At 37.3% G+C, this 24,762-nt stretch overlaps 1 protein-coding gene across 2 annotated transcripts in view; it reads right to left on the reverse strand.

Annotated features, from left to right (window-relative positions):
- Window positions 1–1,194: 1,194 nt before the first annotated feature.
- The window catches only part of LOC108285029 (TIR domain-containing adapter molecule 2), a 44,139-nt gene continuing 20,571 nt past the window's right edge, over window positions 1,195–24,762 (reverse strand). Inside the window, exon 4 of one of the 2 annotated variants that reach the window (XM_017502023.2) lies at window positions 1,195–3,725. In XM_017502023.2, the coding sequence (XP_017357512.2) occupies window positions 3,080–3,725 (646 nt within the window). In that variant the 3' untranslated portion in view covers window positions 1,195–3,079. Of the gene's footprint in view, window positions 3,844–24,762 lie in introns of both variants that reach the window. The other variant, XM_017502022.2, reaches the window with a different exon arrangement.

The following is a 24,762-nucleotide window of genomic DNA, read 5'->3' on the forward strand; positions in this document are numbered from 1 at the left end:
GGTGAATTTTTTTTCCATTTGGGTGAATCACTTCTATTGTCTTATTAGGCTGGACACTGTCATGTCTGTATATGGTATCTGACATTGGAGCAGCCAGGCTACAACTTGGAAGGGAGCTCAACTGCAACTCAGAGAATGGCAGAGCAAAAGATAGAAAGAACCTGGTTTGTTTTTTTACCCTTTCTTTTTTTAAATTACAAGTTGAGCATCTCTAATTTGAAAATCCAAAATTCAAAACACTTCTGATCCCAAGCATTTTGGATAAGGGATACTCAACTTGTGGTAAAATATATATAACATAAAATCTATCATTTTAGCCATGCTTAAGTGTCCAATTCAATGGTATTAAGAACATTCACAAGGTTGTGCATCATCACCATTACCCATTTCCAGAACGTTTTCATCACCCCAAACAGAAACTCTGTACCCATCAAACAATAGCTCCCTATTCCTCCCTCCCTGCAGCCCCTGGTAAACTCTCTTCTTTCTTCTGTCTCTGTGAATTTACCTCATACAAGTGGCATCACATAATATTTGTCCTTTTGTGTCTGGCTTATTTTACTTATCATAATGTTTTCAAGGTTCACCCATGTTGTAGCATGTATCAAAATTTCATTCCTTTGTAGAACTGAATAGTATTTCAGTATATGACTGGGTTTTTAATGACATCTTTGAGCCCCTATACCTTGGTGGACCTCTTATTAAGTCAGATAATAATTTTATCTTATGGTTTAGGCCATGCAGCATGGGGTTTTCCTAACTGATACCTAAGACTCAACTCAGGTTCTCCCCTGTGAAGCTCCAGGGTGGGCAATAAGGCCTACAGAGTACTCAAAATGAAAGCACCACAGCATGGTGCAGAATTTCCCAGGTTTCCTGATTTGTGTATGTACCTAGATATGTGTGGGTATGTGTGTGTGCGCATGCACATATGTACACATGCATACAAACACATGACGAAGCCCACACCTTTACCTGTTTTCATCCTCAGTTTAGCTATTTTGTTACCATTGATAATTTTAACGTATACAGGAATTCAGCACTTAACATTTTTCTTCACCATAAAAAAAATATGAAACTCCAAATTGGGTGAGACATTGTATCTGGTGCTCTATGAAGTATAAATCAGTGCTTCATTTCAAAACGCTTCCACAATCTTCACTGGAATTGAAAGTAAACAAGTTTAGTCCAGAGTAAAGAATAGAAACATTTATTTTAAAAATACCATTTAGCATCAGTTGCCCCAAGTTTAGCAGGCAAGAAGGTTGGGCACTTCATGTTGTATTAGTATATAAAATTGGATTTACAGGAAGCATTATTTCAAAAACATGAATAGTTACTATGAAAACTGAAAAAGGGAGTAGTATCAGAATGTTAAGGCTAAGAAAATGTCACTATGGAATGAAAAAAATCTCCTCCTCTAATAATTACTAATGGAATAGAAGCTTTGACTTACTTGCATCCTCCTCATAGAACATTTTGGTTCATGGCTATGAAGAGATGAACTGTAAAAAGATGTGTGCAGATCCCAGTACTGGTAGGGATACAGAAGTGAAGATAAGAAGAAAAAAATTAGGCAAAATGTCTTTACTCAAGGATCTCTATAAAAAGGTATTTTTAAGAAAACCTGAGTAAGCATGTATATTTTCTCCTGTGACTTTAAAAGTGTAATGACAGCATTAAAAATCAATTATGCTGTGAATATACAAAGATCTTTTCGTTATAAGCATATGTAAAGCCTTCTGCAACTATTATATATATATCACACTATCAAATTCTAACTTTTTTGCTTGTTCCCTTTTGTGGTCTCTAGTTTTTCACATCCTCACAGAGGACAAAGGCCTTTAGAGATCCATCAATTCAGTCCTTTCATTTCACAGATAAAGAAGGGTAAATAGTTTGCCCACAGTCACATTCATCCTCAGTGGCAGAGACTGGACTAGAACCAGGTCTCATGACCCCAAAGAGTGCTTTTCTCATTACATGACACGACCTGTTCTTCACCCCATTCCTGATCTGAAGTGGACTATGCTCCCTCAATCTCAGATGGGCAGAGGGGCTGTGGAGGAAAGAAACAAGCCTGTTTAGGGCCTCTGGCTTGCTAGGAGCATGGGGCTCTAGAGCAGGAGGTAATAAAATACATCTCCTTCTATGCCAAGTTTTTACAAATAACCCATTACACACACACATGCACACAGTCAGGCTACTCTGAAGATCTAAATGAGAAATACTTCCTAAGTGGAGAGTTGTGTGTGAGGGAAACTTGTTTAAAGCTTCCATAACAGTGGTTATTGATTTTAAAAGTGAACATCTGGTCACTTACACAGTCATACACCTTTTAGAAGCTCTGCAAATAAAGCCCTAGTTATAGATGATGACTAATGTGAAGAGCTTCAAGCCCCAGGGGACGTCTGAACACCACTCCATGAAGTCCCTAACTACCACACTATCAAATGAGCTGTGAATTGGTGGTAGGAAATGTCTCCGAATATGCAGATTTCAGCAGAAAATACATTTGACTGGGTTTTTTTAAAAAAGTTCCACCATTCTCATATCTGTTTCTGATTTTATATGCATCAACACTCAACATGCTAAATGTTCTATTCTGGCAATTCATATTTCTAGGTGATGGTACCCGAATGCTTATTGCAACATCCATGAGAGGTGCCTCAAGAGGAATTATGGTCAGATCTCTTGAGGCCATTTTTTTTGTGTCCTTTGAGATCAAAATTCAGAAAATAAAAGTGTTACCACATGTTTTAAAATATCTGTCATACAAGCTTTTGTTCAAGGTTCAATATGAGGAATATGGATTGGGAATTCCTTTTTCATATCCATGAACTAGGAAAATCGTGAAAGAAAAGTTCTTGAAACTCTGACAATGTCATGTTTACTAAATCATCAAAAAGTACCACAATTTTATAGATTGTCCTGCAGAAATTTATCTTTCTTGTGCTCCATAGGTTTCTGTAAGGATAAGACTCTTTTATTTAAACATTTCCTAGAAACTGCTTTCTTAAGTGAAGATTAATCATTTAGTTTACAAAACAGGAGCCAGCCACATGTTTTGTGTTTCATCTCAGGCAATAAATTGTCTTTGTACCATATTTCTTGTCTCTTTCCATATAGTTTGTTGTGTCTTATACACAGACTCCTGAAAAATTCTTTCTACTTGTGTAGGAAAGCCACGACTTTCTTCCTCTAAGGCATTGATGGTTTGGAGAGCAAAGGGAGTCCTTTCTCGGGGGAGGGGGTTGTTCAGAGGCCGCATGGGTATAACCGAGTTGTATTTGTGCTGCCTGTTAACAGAGTTCATTAGGGACGTATAGAACTGGAAATTACACCAGGTATCTCTTAAAAAGTTTTCAGTCAGTAATAAGATTGTCCATGCAGATCCATTTACGGCATCATCTAAATTCTGTAAATGCTGTCTGCCACACGGCATCTCAGCGAAGATTATTCCAGGTTTGATACCAAAGTCATCTTGTAGCAGATTCTGGACTCTGAGGGCTTCATCTGTGTCATCTTCTGCATGCAATATCACAAATTTGAGGAACACCTCTTCTTCAGCTTCTTCAAGCATCTCTTCCACGCTCTGAGGTCCCTCCTGCTTTCCTGTTGTCCCCTCTGTTGAATTGCTGTGCTCAGCAACATCACACAAGGACACATCTTTAGAATTCTTGGAATCTGACTCATGGTATCCTGGACTTGTATCCACACTGTGCCTTTTACCCCAAGAGAGAGAAAGAGGGCAGGAATCTATTTTGGACTTCCCGATACCCATTATAAATATCCAAGGCAGGAGAGGAAAACTTTATGTATTTCTCAGCATTTCTTTTCAATCTAAAGGAAGTAACAAAGCAGAATAATATTATAAATTTATTCAAAACATTAAAAATGGAAACTTTCATTCAACCTGAAAAGCTCAAAAATATTATAATATACAGATCCAAATAAATAAATGACAAGCAGGTAATTGGGAATGTAAACTACTAGTCTTTTGTGAGCTTCACAAGGGCTATCACAGGCAGCAAAGGGTGTGTTAATAAAGGGCCCAGTTTAATGTAATAGGAGACATTCAGAAAATGTAAATGGTATTATATTAGCACTACAAACCTCCTGATTAAAATAAATTACGTTGGTATTTTTGTGATAAGTAACAAATCACTCTAACTTTTTATGCAGTTTAAATCTAATTTCTCCATTATCAAATTACCATGTAGACTAGAAACAAAAATCTAAGGAAACTGAATATTTAAATATTAAGCATAAATATATTTTTGTATTAAGCACAAACAAAATAGAACACAAATATCCTAACAACGACTGGCAGCATCTCTACTGACTTAGCACAAACGGAAGATCTGAAAGGTTCAGAGACTTTTTTTTTGTTTGTCCAGAGTCAGGCATTGTGTTGATGGTGAACTAATGGAGACTCAATTATAATAAGAGCGTGTGAAAAGCAAGAAATATCTTTTTCCAACAAATCCTGGAACTACTGAAAAAAATATATTTATTCACCTAGGGAAAAATTAACATCTCAGTTTGGAAGTGAATTCTAGAAACAAAGACTTGAGACTTTCTCCAGTGAAATCAACAAAGAATGATTATAGTCTAAATTTATTTTTGTTATTCTGTTGTTGTTATTTATTGTTATTATTTTTTCCAGAAGGTCTGGCTCTGTTGCCCAGGATGGAGTACAGTGGTATGATCTCAGCTCACTGCAACCTCTGCCTGTCAGGCTCAAGCCATACTCCCACCTCAGCTTCTGGAGCAACTGGGACTACAGGTGCATGCCACCACACCCAGCTAATTTTTGTAATTTTGTTGTTGTTGTTGTTGAGATGGGGTTTCACCATGTTACCCATGCTGGTCTCGAACTCCTGGGCTCAAGCAATCCTCCTGCCTCACCTTCTCAAAGTTATGGGATTACAGGGATGAGCTACCATGCCTGGCCTAGACTCATTCTTTTATTTAAAAAAATTCTAAATTCAGAGTAGAAGAACTAGATCAACTGTGAAAGAAAAGTACACTATGTGAATCTAATTTAAATAAATTCAGAAAATGTTGGCGATATTCCTAATAACCCCACCATCACAAATGGCAGTTTTCTTTTTATCAAAGACAGAACATTTAGAATATATAAATATAGTTTTCATATCATCAAATGTGAGCCACAGGCTATATTCCAGAGCATTTTTACTTTCTCTTTATGGGCAAAGGCCAGACTTCAAGAAAAAAATTATAATAACATTCATAACAACATAAGTAACATGGCTATATATGCTAAATAATTGAGGTTTAGAAGAAACTGTTCAACAAAGTGGTGAAAACTGTCATGGGAACAAAAACCAAGGGAAAAAAACATAGAGAATTTCATTCTAATGTATATGAGTAAATGTTTGCAGCTGCATCTGACTAGTGAGGAAATTGCTGACATTCACTCTCTGTACTTTAGGTTCTGGCTCTGTGGTATATTGTGCTAATTACCAAGAGGTATTCTAAGGCATAATAGCTCTAAAATGTGACATGCATACATCCAAAATAATAAAACCAAATTAATTTGGACTCTCTTCATTGAATGGGATTCATTGCTAACTTTTGTTACTGCATTATTTTAAAAAAGGGTTTTGCTATGCAAAGTTATAGAAGTTTCCCCTGAATAAGAAAACAATTGTTAAACCATCCAGAGGCATCTATTTTCTGTCAATTAAGATGATTTACTCTTATCATTGAATTCAACACCATTATCTTAGTCACTAGCTGGTACAGGTAAGTGCATTTGAAGGAATATAACAGCTATTTATAAACAGTATGAAAAACTTCTAGGGTAAGACAGTGTGTCAAGGCAGATCACAAAATCTTTTAAAAGAAAAACAAAGAATTACAACTTCGACTTATTTTTCTTAAATACCAATTAGCAAAAAAGAGCAAAAGACTTCAGATATCTATGATGTGTTGTTCCAACTTCCAAGCAATGTTACCCACCAAATCAGATGGAGAGAAAAAAGCTGGTGGCAATGTTTATAAAACTTCACTATAACCTTCTAATCTGGAGGGAGGGAGTAAGGAGACTGCCAAGAGAATAAGATATGGAAAGTTGTGCTGTTCCCACCACCACTGTGACTCAGACATGGAGAGATGGTCAGGATTCATCAGTGCACTTTGGTTCGCAGGACTGGGAGGAAGTAAGAGGATATGACTGTGCTTCACTGTGGGCCAATTAACTCCATCAATAAAAAGGGCTCTATTAGAACAAAGGAAAGGCAAGGCATGCCGAAGAAAATCTGAGGAAGGTTGGCCAAAAGAATCCTGGAAAGCTTCCTTTAAAGTCTTCATCCTCCACCAGGACAGTGAACATCGGGCTTAAAAAATTTAGGTTTCACCTTCTTGTCTCAGCTAAATGGGAGGAGAGTGAGGGTGCCACTTGGGAGACATGCACATGAGAACACTGTTCATAAAAATTAAAATGTGTATGTATATATATTTTCATTTACTTTTTTTAAAAAAAGGTGGTGACGTGTCTCCATCCATCCTGTTACTTATCCCCATGGTCTCCTGCTGGTGACCACTTTTATCAGTTCCTCCTGCATCTTTCCACTGTTTCTCTATGAATATATATTCTTATTTTTCTTTCCCTTTTTTCAAAAATTTCCCAAGATTCAAAATAAGAATATTTTGAAAGAATATTCTTGTTTTCCTTTCCTTTTCAAAAACAGTATCATTATTCATATGTATATATGACATATAAATGCCAAACAGCAGTGGATAAACATTAGTATACATTGCTTTTTCCCTTCATATCCTTGGAGCTTTCTGTAACAGCACATAGATAACTTCCTCTTATTTACAACTACATAATCTTGCAGCATGTGGCTATCCCATAATCACTCCCTGTTCTTAGATATGTGAGTTGCTTCCATTCTACTACTAGGACAAACTATGCTGTAATGGATAATTCTGTACAAAAAGCATTTCATATGTGTGCAAGTTTATCTATAGAACAATTCCCCCAATGGGATTTCCACTTGTAACAGTGATTCATTTGGTCAAACTGATCTCTGTAGGGCTGAGTCATTTGTTTTTAAACTTATAACTTGGTAGAATGACACCCCAACTCTATCCCTTGCCTCAGAAAAGACATAAGACAAAAACTATCAATTAATATTGGCCAAAGTCTGACAGAGCAAATCATATCCATCCCCTCAGGCAACAGAAATGTGAAGAAACATAATCAATCCGAATGGTGCCCTTAAACTAAAGTTCTGAAGGGAAGATCAATAGGTCTGAGATAAGAAGGAAGGAATGTTCAGAATGTATCTACTTTATATCTATGCAAAAGAGGACCTCAGTAGAATTATCTATATTCAACAAGAGAGGAATTAAAAAAAACAACATGGCAAATATGCTATGGCAAATATGCAAAATATTATAGCAAATATACAAGAATATAAACAAGAATCATAGCATACAAAAAACAGATTTAAAATTCCATTTCATGAAGACTATGCACTCTGGAATCAGACTGCCTGAGTGTAAATCCCCTTCCTGCTATAAAATAACTAATTTTGTACAACTTAATCAATACACGTATGCTTTGATTTCATTATCTATAAAATAATTATAGTGCCTGTCTTAGGGGTTTTATGAAGGTCAAAATGTCTTAGAATGGTGCAGGCACATAGTAAATACTCAGTAAATGTTAGCAACTATTATTGCTATGAAATACATAACAAAGAAGCTAAAAATTTATACAACAAATGTTTATATTTTAGGATGGTTCTACTCAAAGTGTAGTCCATGAACAAGTTGCCAGTCTCTGAACTGTTTGTTACCAATGAGAAGATAAGCAGATTATGCCAGGATATAAATCAATTGCAGCAGTAAGAATGCTGTTTAGTTCAGCTGACATTTTTTTGTTATCCAGATACTCTCAGTGCAGGAAGCAGCATGGTTTACATTCTGGGGCATGTTTCTTAGAATATCATGAACAAGCACTTTGAGTAACCTTGCTCTAGAAGGTATTAAAAAGAATATGTAATCAGTGAAACAAAAATATCAAAGATGAGGTAAATTAACAGAATTAGATTAAAAGGAAGGCTGTAGACAAATCAAGGGTCCAAACACTATTAGGAAAAAATAGGAACAGCAAAGGGGTGCAGTGGGGCTGGAGGGAGCCAAGGGTAGCCGAGAAGGAGATAACCTAGAGGAGAAGCCAGGGGAGGATTTTGAGCAGAGGGATGACATGATCTGACTAGTTTCCATAGGATCGCTTTGGTTGCTGCATTGAAAATAGAAGGCAGGGAGGCAAGGGTGGAAGCAGGAACACTAGTTACGAGCCTGTTGCAGAAACCCAATGGAAAAATGATGATGGCTTGAACTGGGTTGGTAGCAGTAAAAGTAGTGAGAAGTGGATAAATTTGGGGCATATTTTGAAAGTAGAACTGAGAAGATTTGCTGATGACGTTGACTAGGCATGGGATATAGAGTCTGGAGTGTAGGGGAAAGATCCAGTGGGGAGATGCATATTTGGCCTTTATCTTTGTATAGATAGTATTTGAAAAAGACAATACGAGATCATTAAAGACTATACAGGATATTAAGGAGGTGAGTTAGATAGAAAAAGAAAGCCCAAGCCCTATGGTATTCCAACATTATGAAGGTAGAGTTATTGTTGTCATTATTATTAACTATTCCTGCAGTGATTTATTTATACTATGTTACAAATGATTTTTTGACAGTTGATGATCTGTCTTCAGGTTAGATTTATGGCAATTTGTTAGTCACTTTTAATTATTACTGCTAATAACAACATACAAGTCATAAACCATTAATAAAAAACAATAAAAAAAGTAGAGTGTTGGGGAAAAAAAAAAAAAAAAAAAAAGAACAAAAAGAGCCAGCAAAGGAGGCAGAAAAAACTAGTCAGGAAGGTTGATAGAAAACCAGTAGAGAAAACCCTAGCTCCTAAGGAAAGAAAACAATTCAAGAGGAAAAGTGTTTAACTGACTTCAAATGTTTATGACTGCTCAAGTAGGGTGACTGATGAATTGTAGCAATGCTAAAATCTTAACATATTTAAAATAATTTCACATAGTACTGAATCCTTCAGCCTTGGAGAGCCTTTTTCTTTAAAATCCGAACAGCACCATCTTGTGGCAAATATTTGTAAAATCAAAATTCCTGTGTTCAATTAATAAGTTTCGTTGTTAATAAATGTTTCTGTTATTAACAAATGTTTGGCTGGAAACTCACTCTGCAACAAAAATGCTAGGCTTTAGAGATGTGAAGCCAGGATAATTAGACAAGACAATTAGGATTCACTGCACAGGTGCTTTATACAGGATATCAGGTGCCATGAAAGCACTCAGGAGGGCCATCTGCAGTAGGGGACACTTCACACTAGCAAGACAAAGACAGGTGGGCATTTTCTAGGCAATGGGAGCGGCACTTGAAAAAATATTGAAGTACCAGAGAGCAAAGTGCTGTATGCTAGGATCATTTTGCACTAGACATTTATGGCTCAAGTCCACAGAGGAGGAGGTAAAAGGGGAAGCAGGTAGTGGTGAGAGCAATGGAAAGGTAAACTAGATTAAATGAGAATAAGGAACCTAAGGCAGTTTGCTCAGGACTTTGGCTTTCAACATGTTGGCAGACAGACAGCCCCTGGTAGGTATTAAACAGGAGTGATCTGATCTGACTTCGTGCAGGTTAAAATAGTCTTAAAATTGTTGGTGATGAATATTACAGATGATATGGTGACCTAAGGGACTTTGGGTTGTACCGTTTAGAGAGAAGGTGAGTGCACTTTTGTTTATGTGAAAAAGTTGTGCATTCTGTTGGAAGACAGCATACCATTACAGCTATTGCTGTTGTCTGGAAGTTTAGGTTTGCGAAGAAACTAGGCTACAGAACTGGAAGATCCTAGACTGGGAAAACAATTAGTTAACAGGCTGCTACAATAGTCTAGGGGAGAAAGCAGAGCCCCAAAACCATGATGTGATAATGATGACAAAGGCACACAGTATGTAACGGGGGTGGCAGAGAGAGAAGAGAGGGATGCCTCCCAAGCTTGTTCCTTGTGTAACTTGGTGGGTGGTGGTGCCATTCGCTGAGAAAAGCAATACAATCAGGATGAGGTGGGGTGGGGGTGACCAAGTAATCCAATCTGGGACCTATGGAGCTTGGGTGCCCATGGCCTTCAAGAGTTGTCCAGTAGGCACTTGAACATGTAGATCTGGGGCATAAAAGAGCATCTTGGATTAGGGATACAAGTTAGGTTGCTTAAATCATGTGAGTAACTGACAATAGGTAGCGAAAAGAGAGGAGAGAGAGCTAAAGACAGAAACAATGACTGAAGTGCATATGCAGGGTGAGGGACCCATAATGGAGCAGAAGGAGTGGCCCGGAAGCAGCAAGAAAATCAGACACAGAATGGGATCTGAAAGCCGAGGGAGGACAGTGCTTTGGCAGTGGTCAGCACCCACAGCTGCCAAGAAGTCAGATCCACTGCATTTAACATCTTGACATTCAGAGGAAAAGCTTGGCGGAGAAGGAAAGGAGAGGCCAATAGTCACAACTAAATGCAGGGTCAGGAGAGGCTTTCATTAAGAGAAGAGATACTTGGAATGCTTATGAACTGAAGGGAATTTGTTAGTAAAAAGAAAGAGGGTGAAATATATGTGTGGAAGCTTCTTAGAATTAAGTTCTTATCCTCTTGGGCACTGCTCTGTCTCTCCACCACTGCTTCTTTTGTGAATAGGAACAGGCCACTTAACTCCTGAGTGTGCTGGGTAACAGGACAACGTCTGTGATGAACATTACAGATGATCCAGTTACCTTTGAACTTCAGGTTGCACCTTTTAGAGAGAAGGTGAGTGCACTTCTGTTTGTACGAAGGAGAGCTGCATTATATTGGGAGATAGCATACCATCATAGCTATTGCTGTTGTCTAGAAGTTTAGGTTTGGAAAGGAGGCTGTCGATGATGTTAATTAGCCAAAAGGGTGTTCTGTAGATCTGCTGCAGTATCTACTGAAGATTTTTTTCATCCAAAACTTATTCCAGTTTCTTTTTACTGTACCTTTCTGTTCTTCCTATACTACAAGTACTAAAAACTTTTATCTCCCAGAGTCCCTCGATGCTGGTTTTCCTAAATGTAATTTAAATTAACCAGTCAGATGTATTTACATGTCTGAGTTTAACATGCAAGGAGGTAGAACATGAGGCAACTCTTGTTGGCTAAAATTCTGGTAGAGTTGGTGTAATTAAGGAGCTGGCTGCTTCCTGATTTGGCAGGAGGCTTCTGAGTATGCCAAAAGCCCCAGGCCAGTAGACAAGTCTGTTATGTGGCTTTGAGAGGTGTGTTTAAAAACTCAGCCTAGAGTGCAGATCTTCAGCTTTCCAATGATACTGTACATCTTGTAATATCTCTTAATACATACCTTTCAGCTTAACAAAGTTCTGTTCACAACTAAACTGTGATCGATATAACATCCAAAACACACTCTACTATCTGTTTCTGTAAATAATTTTTTATTGGAAGGCAGATATGTCCCTTTACTGACATTTTTGTCTCTGGCTTATTTCATACTACAAAGGTAGAATTGAGTAGTTGCAACAGAAACCATATAGCCCATAAAGCCTACAATATTTACTCACTGGCTCTTTACAGAAAAAGATTGCTGATCCCTCAACTACAGCATAGGAGTGCCAAGCTCTGCCAAGCTGTCAGGACACAGCAGAACAGATCTATGCCAGCCAGATGAGAAACATGTAGACATTCTTAGACTTCTTAGACACTGGGAATATTTAAAAATCCCAAGAAGGGTAATAAGTATTTTCAGGAGTAAGATGAGTAGAATTTAAGTCCATCTTGATCTTAGATTGAAATAACATTCTTGAGAATCAGCTATCATTTGTTTTCTTTCTTTAGGGGATTGCAGAGAATCAGTAAGGATGGCAAAGGCCCAATCTAAATAAAAGGATTATCAAATATTACCTATTGGCACTTATTTATAGCTAGAGTAAGCCAGTATCTATACTTTTCATTCTAGCTATTAGAGCTTGCATTAGAAAGGTTAGAGTTATGGGATCTATCAAAGCCTAGCACTCTGTATTTTTCCTTCATGGCACTAATCACAAATACAGTTAATTAATTATGTGTATGCTTATCTGCTTAGTTTCTCATCTTTCCCTCCAGACTGTAAACTTGATCAGAACAAGGATCAAATTGTCTTATTCATCACTGTATCCCCCAGAACCTAGCATGTAGTTAGCATTCAAGAAATACCTTTTGAATGAATAAATTAGATAGCTCCAAATATATGACTGACAGAATTCTGTAGCTTTAGAAAGACAGCCAAACAGATAGCTTTTTATCATCCCTATTACATAAATCATTGACTCAATCAGAATAGAAAGTAATCAATCCAAATATATTTTGCTGGATTTTTAAAGTGAGCAATTATGCTGCATTTTAAAAAATTATGTGAATATAGGGCCTGGCACAGTTGTTCATGCCTGTAATCTCAGTACTTTGAGAGGCTGAGCTGGGAGGATCACTTATGGCCAGGAGTTTGAGACCAGCCTGGGCAACACAGCAAGACCCGATGACTACCAAGAACATTTAATAAATAAATTTAAAAAGCATGAGGATCACTTGAGCACAGGATTTTGGGGTTTCAGTGAGCCATGGCCGCACCACTGCACTCCAGTCTAGGCAACAGAGCAAGGCACTATTTCAAAAAAGAAAAAATTACATGAATATAAACATGACATATGCATGTAATATGAAAAACAGAAAGGATTATAAAGTAGACAAAAGGGTCATTTTCTAACTATCAATAAATGAAACATGAAACCTTTCCATAGTGCTTCCCATACCTGGATTCAGAAATTTCTGTACAAGTTGGTTGTCTTGTTGATAAAAAGCAATATTAATGTACATTTTCTATGTTGCTTTGGTTTTTCTTTTCTTTTTTTAACAAGGAAAATCCTTTCAGGGGATACATTGTAAAAACTCAAGTTCACTTTATTACCCATCCATACCCTATCTATTAGCATACAGATGTATACAGATGTCTGAGCTGCTGACAATCAGTTTTCTTTAAGATTTATCAGGTTCTTCTGTTTCTACTTCTGCTCTCCTGCTTTTACTTGCTTGTTGTACTTATTTAACATCTTTCCCTTTAGAACCATCATCTTACCTTTCTTTCTCCTCCAAAGATATAGGCTACAAAGGAAAGAGGAAATAGCTCGTATGAAAAGTTATTTAATTCTCTATTATGGCTTTAAAGTCACTAAAGGCATTTCCCAAGATCCATTTAACTACAGCATCACGTCTCTGTCTCTCTCTCTCTCTCATCTCCTCCTTCTCAGTCTCCTTTACTAAATGCTCTTTCTTGGCCTGTTTTTTAAATATCAAACTGTGGCTATTTGCAGCTTCCACTTCTAGTACTGGTGGACTAGGTAAGTTGGATCAATGCTACTGCTAAGGGCAACTAGAAAAGCTGGACAAAAAATATATATATAAAAGGCTTGAAGCACATAGAACTAATGACATAGTAAAGAATTATGGAACTCCAATCCAGAAGACAGAAACCTAGAGATGACTCTCCTCCTAGGGTGTTTTCCAATTCCAGAAGAGGAAAGCTAGTGCTGTGCTTTTTGATAGCCCCTCATGGTTAGTGAAACAAAGGTATGATCCAGTCATGTGCTTTGGGTTGGGACCCTGAAAGGTATACCCTAGGTGTAAGTGTGATCTAAAAACAGATTGATCCTCCCAAGAATGTAACCCTTCTTTTTAATAATCCCCATTGCTGAAATCAGATTCAAGTGATCACAGACTGTTACTGCTAACAGGAACCTGGCAGAAGCAAAAATTAATTCCTCTCTGGAAGAACACAAGAAAACCAGCAAAGCAGCTAACAATAGAAATAAATCTATGTGGATTTCAAACTTTTATTAATAACTGTGATTGCACAAGGCAAGGAAAGATGGAGAATTTTGTCAAATAACTGCAAACTTAAGAAAAAGAGAAATCTAAAATTGAAAAATATAATAGTTGAAATTAAGAACTAATGGATGGATTTATCATTAAATTAGATCAGCAGAAGAAGGAACACATGAACTAGAAAACAAGCTAGAAAAAAACCCTTCAGAATATAGCAGAGGGAAAAAAAGAATAGAAAATACAAGAAAGCAGTAAAAGCTATACATGACAACATACAATTAGAAGGTATAACAAATGTGTGTAAATTGGAGTCCCAAATGAAAAGCGAGATAATTAAACCAAAGCAGTAATTTAAGAGATAATGTGAAGACTTTGCAATATTGAAGAAAGACATCAAATCGCACATTTTTTAATGTCCTATGTGCCTCAAGGAAAATAAAAAGAAAACCGCATCTAGCTTCAACACAGTAAAACTCCTAAGAGCCAACAACAAAGAAAAAAGTCTTAAAAACGGCAAGCGAAAATAGACTACCTTCAAAGACACAACAATAAGAATGTTTCTCAAGAGAAATAATGATAGTTTTAAAGTGCTGAAAGAAAATAGCTGCTAATCTACAGTCATATACACAGTGAAAGAAAGCACAAATAACCAATGTCAGAAATGAAAATGGGACCTCAGTGATGATCTTGCAGACATTAAAATGTAATAAAAGATTATGAGCAACCATATATAAAAAGTGAAAACTGAGATGAAATAAACACATTCCTAGAAACAGACAAGTTTTCAAAACATAAACAGAAGAAATAACTTGAATTCAATGATTTTTTTTCAACTTTTAACTTCAGAGGTACATTTATAAGATGTGCAGGATTATTACAAAGGTAAATGTGTGCCAAGATGCTTCACTGCACGGATCATCCCATCGCCTAGGTATTAAGTCCAGTATCCATTAGCTATTCTTCCTAATCTTCTCTCTCAATTATTATTAAAGACATAAATTCATAATTGGAAATTTCCCCACAAAGAAAACTCCAGGTTTAAATGGTAGTGAGGGAAGTCTATCAAATATGTAAAGAAAAAAATAATAAAACAAGATAATTAAAAAAGAAGAAACACTCCCCAACTCATGTTTATGAAGCCAGCATAACCATGACACCAAGAACTGATGTGAATATTACAAAAAGGAAAATTACAGATCAATCTAACTCATCATGATTATTACTTCAAAAATCATAAACAAAATATGATAAAAATGGATCCTTTTTATAAAAAGGATAATACATCACAACCAAGTTGGGTTTATTTTAGAAATATAAGGTTGATCTAACAAATAAAAATCAATCAATGTGGCTGTGTGTCGTGGCTTATGCCTGTAATCCCAGCACTTTGGGAGGCCAAGGTAGGCAGATCACTTTGAGCCCAGGAGTTCAAGACCAGCCTGGCCAACATTGTGAAACCCCATCTCTACTAAAAATACAAAAATTAGCCAGGTGTGGTGGTGCATGACTGTAATCCCAGCTACTCAGGTGGCTGAGGTAGGAGAATTACTTGAATCCAGGAGGTGGACGTTGCAGTGAGCTGAGATCCTGACACTGCACTCAAGCCTGGGTGACAGAATGAGATTCTGTCACCAAAAAAAAAAAACAAACAATGTAAGTAATCACACTGACAATAAAATATAAAAATTTTTCATAAAATTCAATAGCCATTCATTATAAAAACTCAGCAAACTGGAAATGAACTTCTATCATCTGAAAATTCATAAATTACCAAAACTACTAAAATATAAGAAAGTTTAGCAAGAACACTGGATGTCGTAAGATCAACACAAATAATTTGATTTTTTTTGAATACAGTAACAAAGATAAAAAATAAAATTATGGGCCGGGCGCGGTGGCTCAAGCCTGTAATCCCAGCACTGTGGGAGGCCGAGGCGGGTGGATCACGAGGTCAAGAGATCGAGACCATCCTGGTCAACATGGTGAAACCCCGTCTCTACTAAAAATACAAAAAATTAGCTGGGCATGGTGGTGCATGCCTGTAATCCCAGCAACTCAGGAGGCTGAGGCAGGTGAATTGCCTGAACCCGGGAGGCAGAGGTTGTGGTGAGCCAAGATCGCGCCATTGCACTCCAGCCTGGGTAACAACAGTGAAACTCCGTCTCAAAAAAAATAAATAAATAAATTTAAAAAATAAATAAATAAAATTATAAAAAAGTGTCATTTTTCAATAGATCAAAACATATCAAATAGTTGGGCATACATCTAACCAAAAAAAGGGGCAAAATTTCCACACAGAAAACTATAAAATATTAGTGAGATAAAATTTGAAAGGAAAATACTAAATAAATGTACATATATATCATGTTTATTATTTGAAATATTCAATATAGTAAAGATGTCAATTCTTTCTAAATTGATCTATATATTCAATGCCATACTAATCAAAATCTCAAGACTTTGTTATTTGGGGTTTACAGTTTCAATTCCAGTATTTCTATGGAAATATAAAGGGTAAGAACGTTCTTACACTTGGAAGAATAAGATGGGAGGACTTGCTTTATTGGGCATCAACACTTACTATAAAGTTACAACAACGAGGACAATGTGGTATGGCAAAATGTTAAACAAATTGCTAATAGAATGGCATAAGGTGCTCTGAAACAGATCCACACATTTATGGACACCTGATATACAACAAAAGAGGTACTGCAGAGTAGTGGGGAAAACACAGTCTTTGGGAAAAATGACTGCAGAACAGAAAATGGTTACATGGGTGATTGGTTTTTTATTTATTCAACTACATACTTTGCTCTATGCACTTTTGTGTTTTATGTTATTACTACATAAAAACGTTTTTCAAGAATGTGAGTATCATGCTTGGTCTTTTCTCTTCTGCCAGGATGCCCAGGCTTTTCAGCTCTGTAACTTCACACATGCCTGAAATGTGTTTCCTCTGACTGAAATGACGTTTATAACATTATCTACTTATTTTTTTAAATGCTCAAATCAAAATATATTAAAATACTTACAATATGATCCCAATTCTGCGTTAAAATTACACTGAATTTGGGCATCTTTGCATATGGTTGCTTAAAAGTATATGTATGTATACATACCGATTCACATACACTCAAACACACATACGGTTGTGTGCTTTCCTATGTAATACCAATTCATGGGAACACTGTTTGTCTTAGATGTCTTTTTACAATTTTAAATAAATAAATGTATGTAAGTATGTCTGTTTAAATACCAAATAGTGGAGTTACATATTTTTTGCTAGTAGATCAGTCAGTTTAGGAGACTAAGTTCTGTCACTGGCTCTCAGCCAGAAAACACAAAATTATTCAACTTACTAAGTTTTCCTCAGTCTGAATGGCAGCTTGACAAGGTGCTTATATTGTGTGCCAAAATGTCATTTGCTTGCGAACAGTTTTCACGCATAATGACTACATAAAAGTGACAGTGGCTAGACCTGTTAGAAAAAAATATATGATAGATGTTTTGGCTAAAAGTACCTTCAGGAAATGATCAAAGAAAAAGAGGATACAAATAGCAGGCAATTAGAAATTGGTGAAAATCCTTTGGCATTAAGAAGGCACCATAAATACCCTTACAGCCTGAAGGGAGGACTGACTAACAATTGGATGAACTGAAAATAAATGATGGCTAAAGGCATATCATGACTTCAGGAGATTTTTTTTAGAGCCAAGCTCATCCCCATCTGAGATGATGGATACAGACTCAATTCAGTCTGTGACTTGTTTCCAAACAGCACTCCCTTCTCTAGGTTTGCAGCACCCCTGACTCTGCACACTACTTTGACATGATTCCAATGGAGGCTGGGCCACACGAACTAATACGAGTGACAGACATCAAACTGGGCTTTGGTACAGTCATTCCCTCTGTTGATCAAAGTTTGCTTACTGGGTCAACCTAATAGTACCTGGGCCGTAATAGGTACTAAATAAGTATAGGGCAAATGGACAGATGGACAGACAGATGGATCAATCAATCAGCCAATCATTCTTTCCTCCATCTTCTCTGCCTCGGTCAATGATACTAATATCCTCTCTACCTATGAAGACAGAAACCTAGAAATCATTCTCATATTCTTCCATCCATTCAAACAAACCCCACAACTCCACCCACTAAACTTTAAGTCCTACTAATAACTCGTCTCCTAAATATATGTCTCTTTTCCCATTCTCTCCATTTCCTGTGTATGCTTTAGTTCAAGACCTATATTATTCTTCCTCCTTAGAGGATTACAAATTCCCATAATATCCAACTGGTTTCATTGCCTCCAGTCTCTTCCCCTTTACATCATTTCTAGAAAGACCTTTCTGCAATAGAAAACTGATCCTGTTTTTCTCTTGCTTAAAGACCCCTTTGATAATACCCTAATGCCTTCAAGAAAAACTCTCTCTTATTAGAATAACATTCTAGGCCCTCTAGGATATAATCTCTCCTTGTATCCATAACGTTTGCTCCTACCATATTACTCTTCAGAGTTCCAATATCCACTTACTTACAGTTTTTCCAAATGTCATGTCTTGCCTCCATGTTCCATATTAGAATATACCCTTCCACAACCATCTACATGAATAGCTCCTTTTTATGATTCAAGAGACTGCTCAAGGATTGCATTTCCTTTTATCTCCAAGTTGAATTAAGTACTCATCCTCTGTATACACATAATATCTGGTTCACATCTCTTATAACATGTATTGAACAGCACTCTTAATTTGTCTTACTTGCTGTCCTGGAAGGTAGCTTCCACCTCATTTTCCCAGACTTCTCCATCATGGTAAATGGCATTATCATTTGTCCTGTCATGACCCAAAACCTGGGGTATTCATGACACCTTCCTCTTACTCCCCTATTCCTGTACTTCCAAGTGATGACCATGTCCTGTGTATCTAACCCTAAAAGACAATCTCAAATTGTTTCATTTCCTCTCCAGCACATTTTCATTCTAGATCAATGTCTCTACCCTGGTCTTCTGCACCACCTCCTAATTGGTCACCTACTCTCGGTCAGTCTAACCCATTCTCCTCTCAACAGCCAGGATGATCTTTCAAAACATCTGTCTGAGTTACTTCCATTTATAACCCTGCATTGGCTTCCTGCTGTGCTTGGTATATAAACTGCTTGATATGGCAAATAACACCCTGCATAGCCTGACTCCTTCAGCTTCAACCTCATCTTATGCTTTTTTCCAGTTTGTTCCTCCAGCTCCCTGCACATGGGTCTTCATGGGTCTGTGAGAGTTGTCAAAATGGAGTTACTAGTGTTAAAAAACTGGATTATCAGAGAGCCAGGGAAGGCCATGAAGGAAAGGTTCTTATACACAAATGCCTAGTAACCAGAACTATCAAAAAAGTCTCTGCAAAAACTAGAACTTTGCACAAATGCCATCACAGTCCTATACAAAAAATACTTCTGTAAGAACATCTGACCAGCAACTTCCTGTCCAACTTCAGACTGGTGCCACCCTTGTTATTTATCCATGTAGCCAAAAATAATTATCTCAAAACAATTATGTAAACTTCCCCATCTTTACTTTAAAAATCTTTGTCTGCCTTCACTTTCCTGAGTACACACAATTTACTATGGCACACATATTTCCATTTCAGTGTCCATTTCTGAATAAATGTTACTTTCTTTTAAAGAGCCCCTCCCTCTTTCTCTGTTGTCTAGGTGGACAGGCCTTTTTGTCAGTTTCTCAAACTGCTTAGCTTTCTCTTATCATGCAATCTATGGAGACATTTTTTTGTAAATTTGAAGTATGAGTTATATGACTACATTTTATTACCATAAGAGGTCTTGTATGTAGTATCATAAGCCAGTCAAAATTCCGTTGGAGGTAAAAATCAAAATATCCCAAAACTGGGGAATGAATATTATGGGGAATATTATGTCACATTATATGATTGAATCCTATTAAACCATTAAAAATGTTCATGAATCTTACCATTTTAATGACATGAGAAAACGCTTCTCATGACACAAAAATGAAATGTAATTAAAGTCAAAAGAACAGGGTATAAAATAGTATATAGAATATGATCTCAACTTTGCTAAACAAAGTCCAGAGAAAATAGATTGGAAAGGGGTACAGTCATCTCTCATTATACTTAGGGATAGGGAAGACTGATTCCAGAGGTTCCAAGACCCCTGCATATACCAAAATCCAAGCACACCCAGGTCCCACAGTCAGCCTGCAGAGCCTGCCTATACAAAAAGTCACCCCTCCATATGTGGTTTTGCATCCTGGAATACTGCATTTTCAATCCACGTTTGGCTGGAGAAAGTCCACATATGAGGGGACCCACGTGATACAAACCCGCATTGTTCTAGGGCCAAGTGAATACCAAAAAGTTAACACTGATACGCTGTGAATGGTATATGCATAAGAATATATAAATGTGTATATGCGTATATTCTTTCATATATATGTGAAGAACTCATATGTTCTTCACATGTACACATATATACACACACATGTTCACCTTTTTGAACAATGATCATACAATCTGAAAAAATAGATTTTTAGTAAATAAAAATTCATTTTCTAGGCTTTATATTTTTAAATATCAATTATGTTAACATGATTTCCATTTAAATAGTATAATAACATGATTTCCATTTAAATAGTATCTTCCCTCTGTATATTTTTTCCGACACCTTTGGTAAATGTCTTCCTTACATGCTCTATCTGTACATTCCAAATGAGTTTGGCCTATCTCCAGGTTTAACTTGATTTCATCTGTTTTTTATTTATATGTAAATATTCTAAGAGCATGGGTTTGCTAACTCTAAGCCAAATAGGGCTTCTCCAATACTCTTCTTAATTCTAAGTACCAGAGGACAGAACATTCATCTTCATAGTACCTAAAATTGGTCCTTGAGCAAGTAAACATTTAAAAAAATGCTTCTATCTGATCTTCACCTGGGCACTGCTTTTTCATCTTGTGGACCCTATCTCTTCACTTAGTTGCTAGGAAGCTCCAGGCTAATGAGTGCTCTCTGGCCAATGGACACAAGCTTATGGCAGGTGTTTTGATACTATTAATAACTTCACTCCTGACTTCCGCTTCACCCTCCTATTCTTCTCTTTGTTCCATATTCCAAATCCACTTATTATTTTATTTAATTTTATATTGAAAATATTTATTAAAGTATCTTAAATTCTAATTTCGAAACGAGAAAAAATTGTCTTCCTTTCTTGTAAAAGAAGGGATGATAGTACATATACTACTGATAACAGAACCAGTTCTTTGGGATTAAAATGAGAAATAAGGATTATAAATTAAATAATCTTTTAGTTGCTACATCTCTTCATAAAGATAAAAATATTGTTTTTCATTTCCACATAGTTCTCAAAAGAGAACTGGAGCCAGGTACAGTGGTATGTGCTTGTAGTCCCAGCTATTTGGGAGGGTGAGGTGGAAAGACTGCTTGAGTCCATGAGTTTAAGGCCAGCCTGGGCAACATAGCAAGACTTTGTCTTAAAAAAAACACACACACACACAAGCTGAATTTATATAATATCTTATGAAATCTTGACCACTCTGATATTGGCTTCGTCACTGCAGGACTTAAAGCTTATATATTATTCTCTGAACAAGCTTCTTTATCTTTCTTCTTCCCATAAACTACCTGTTGCTGGTACCATTCAAAGAGTCTCCAAATGTTAGATTATTGCTTCCTATTTGCTATTGCCTCTACTGGCGGGGGTGAGGAGGGCAAAGTAACTGCCCCCCTCCACCAAATATTATTACATATTCTTTTCAATAAACTGGATATTTTTCTTCCATTTTCTGTATCTAAAAATAAAAACTGATGTTAAAGGGTAAATCTCCAAATCAGGAAGATTCTATAAAAACACAGAATTAAAGGCAAACTGTCTATCTTACCAAAATGAGGCTCAAAAGAAAAATGGTTGTGCATTTTTAATATCAGAGAACTCCTGCAACCAACAATGTTTTAAAGGTGCCATAAGCTCCATGGAGTACTAGAGTAGCATTCAGTATTTAATAGCAACCCGCTCCACAGGGCCAGCAGCAAAAAGGATCTTGCTGCAATAGCACAGTAACCCCCGAGGCAGCATGCTAACAGAGAAGTGAGGGAGTACAGTGAGCAATGGTCTAGCAGAGACCTGCTGCAGGCAAAGGCAACAGCAGCACAATCAGTGTTACTACAGTGGAGTGGGCGAGAGGGAAGTCAGGTGACTTCAGAGAAGTAGTCACAGGCTAGATCACACAAGGCTTTAAAGCCATTGTAAGTCGTGTGTGTGTGTGTGTGTGTGTGTGTGTATGTGTGTGTGTGATTCTGATGAGAAGCCACTAGAAGGTTTTGAAGGGAAATGAAATGAGTATGTATGACAAAAATCACTGCTATTTGGAAAATACTGTAGAGAAGCAAGGGTAGAAGCAGAGACTTCTCAATCATGTGGGTAGAAGAGGACTGTGGCTTAGCTTAGAGAGGAAAGGAGAGGTGGGCAGATTTGGGATCTTCTGTTTAAGGTAGAGTCAACAGAATTTGTTGGATGCTTGGATGCAGGGTCTGACCTAAAAAGAGAAGTCAAGAGTAATTTCCTAGAATTCCAGCCTACTTGAATGGCAGTAACTGAGGCAGTTTATTGAGATATTGAGGGGAAACAGAGGGAGGACTTGACGGATGTGGTGTCAGTAGTTCTGTCTGTCCATACTAAATTTAAATGCCTATCAGATTTCCAAGTGGAGATGCTGAGTAAACAGATGAATATACACATCTGGAGCTCAGAAGAGAAGTAAAGCTAGAAATAAAATTTTGGAAGTCATCAAATTATAGATGTTATTTATAGCCAAGGAATATGGCTTGGGATAGAAATTGCCTTGAGACACAGTACGGCCAATAACTGAACTCTGTGGCACACTGACATTTAGTGATGGGGAGGCCTGGCGACACAATGAAGCGAAATGAAATGCAGGAGAATGTGGTAACCTGGAAGCCAATTGAAGGAGAAAAAATATTAGTGAAGAACATTAATGAAGAAGAGAGAATATTAAGGAGGAGGGAGTGATCAAATGCTACTGAGCGAGCGATCAGGAAAAATGAGAACTGTGAACAGACATTGGATTTTGCAGTCATTGGCAATGTCAGGACCATGTAGGGGTTAATGGGGACAAAAAAACCTCAGATGAGAGCAGGTAGGAAGAAACAGAGGAAATGAAAATAGAGACTTAGAGGCAAATTTTCAAAGAGGATTTTTTGTTTGTTATAAAGATAAGAAAAGAAGTGGAGCAGGACTTAGAATGGGATGTGTGGTCTAGGCAGGATTAAAGGCAAGAGATTTAACAGCAGATATTCGTTAAATGAATATGTTTTAAGAATACCATAGGGGCCAGACGTGGTGGCTCAAGCCTGTAATCCCAGCACTTTGGGAGGCCGAAGCGGGTGGATCACGAGGTCAAGAGATCGAGACCATCCTGGTCAACATGGTGAAACCCCGTCTCTACTAAAAATACAAAATATTAGCTGGGCATGGTGGCATGTGCCTGTAATCCCAGCGACTCAGGAGGCTGAGGCAGGAGAATTGCCTGAACCCAGGAGGCGGAGGTTGCAGTGAGCCGAGATCGCGCCATTGCACTCCAGCCTGGGTAACAAGAACGAAACTCCATCTCAAAAAAAAAAAAAAAAAAAGAATACCATAAGGACCAAACGACTCACCAGATAGGTGTACATGATTCAACAGTGTAAACATGGTTTATACTTCAAGTTCCATACTGTAAGACATACATGTCACATTCACTTTGCTTCAAATGTAGGTGTCAATATCATATACGTGCTTATCTATTTTCTGATTTGAACGCGATATAAAATGGAGTTGTTTAACTCGATTTGTAACCAACCACTTTAAAATATTAAAATGTAAGGACTGATGGGCTGATTGTTGCAGCAAACCACCATGGCACACGTATATCTACGTAACAAAACTGCACGTCCTGCATATGTATCCCAGGACATCAAATCAAATCAAATCAAATCACATCATAATAAAAGAAATAAAGATTCTGGAAATCGAGATTACCAAATTAAAACTTTCAGAGGTAGGGGGTATGCATTTTAAACAAAAGTCCCAAATGCGTCTTACCATCAGGCTTGTTTTTAGTATTCCTTACTAATCTAAGGAATAATAAACACTTGGAAAAAGACAAGTTCTCCTACTTTGTAGATGTGCAATATGGGTTCAGGGGCTGACAGTTCAAGTCTATATTATGGTGTATTTTTACCTCCAGATCATGTAGCCTTTCTCACCCTTGTTTCCCAAAATTGAAAGGATAATTTAAAAAAATGGTAAATGTAAGAATATTTTAAAATACTTTCTTTAAAAAAAAATTACTACTGTGGAAAACTGGAGAGGTCCTAATATACTGAAAACTAGCTCACAGCTGCCAGTCCAAATTATTTTTATTTAATTAGCTTTGGACAAAAAAACAAGTAGGAAACCCCATGCAGAAGCCTCCAGCATTGGCTCGGCATGCCTGACAGGGGCTCACGCAGACTCTTTAGAGCATTTAAGATTCTGGGCTATTTGCTTATGGTTCTGAGGTGTCTTTTCAAAAATGGGTTTGCTAGTCAAAATGAAACAAAAAGGCAGTAAGCTGTGTGGATTTTCCCTTCAGAGAAAGCCAAGTGATGGAAAGGCCGGGCCGGCCCCCCAGCGACAGCGGCGCCTGCACCCCCGCCATCGGCTCGGACGGGAGGTAGTGCGAGCGGCCTGGCCCCCAGCCCACCCCGCGCCCCGACCCGGGAGCC

This window comes from Cebus imitator, unplaced genomic scaffold, assembly GCF_001604975.1.
Source record: "Cebus imitator isolate Cc_AM_T3 unplaced genomic scaffold, Cebus_imitator-1.0 Scaffold288, whole genome shotgun sequence".
Classification (NCBI taxonomy): domain Eukaryota; kingdom Metazoa; phylum Chordata; class Mammalia; order Primates; family Cebidae; genus Cebus; species Cebus imitator.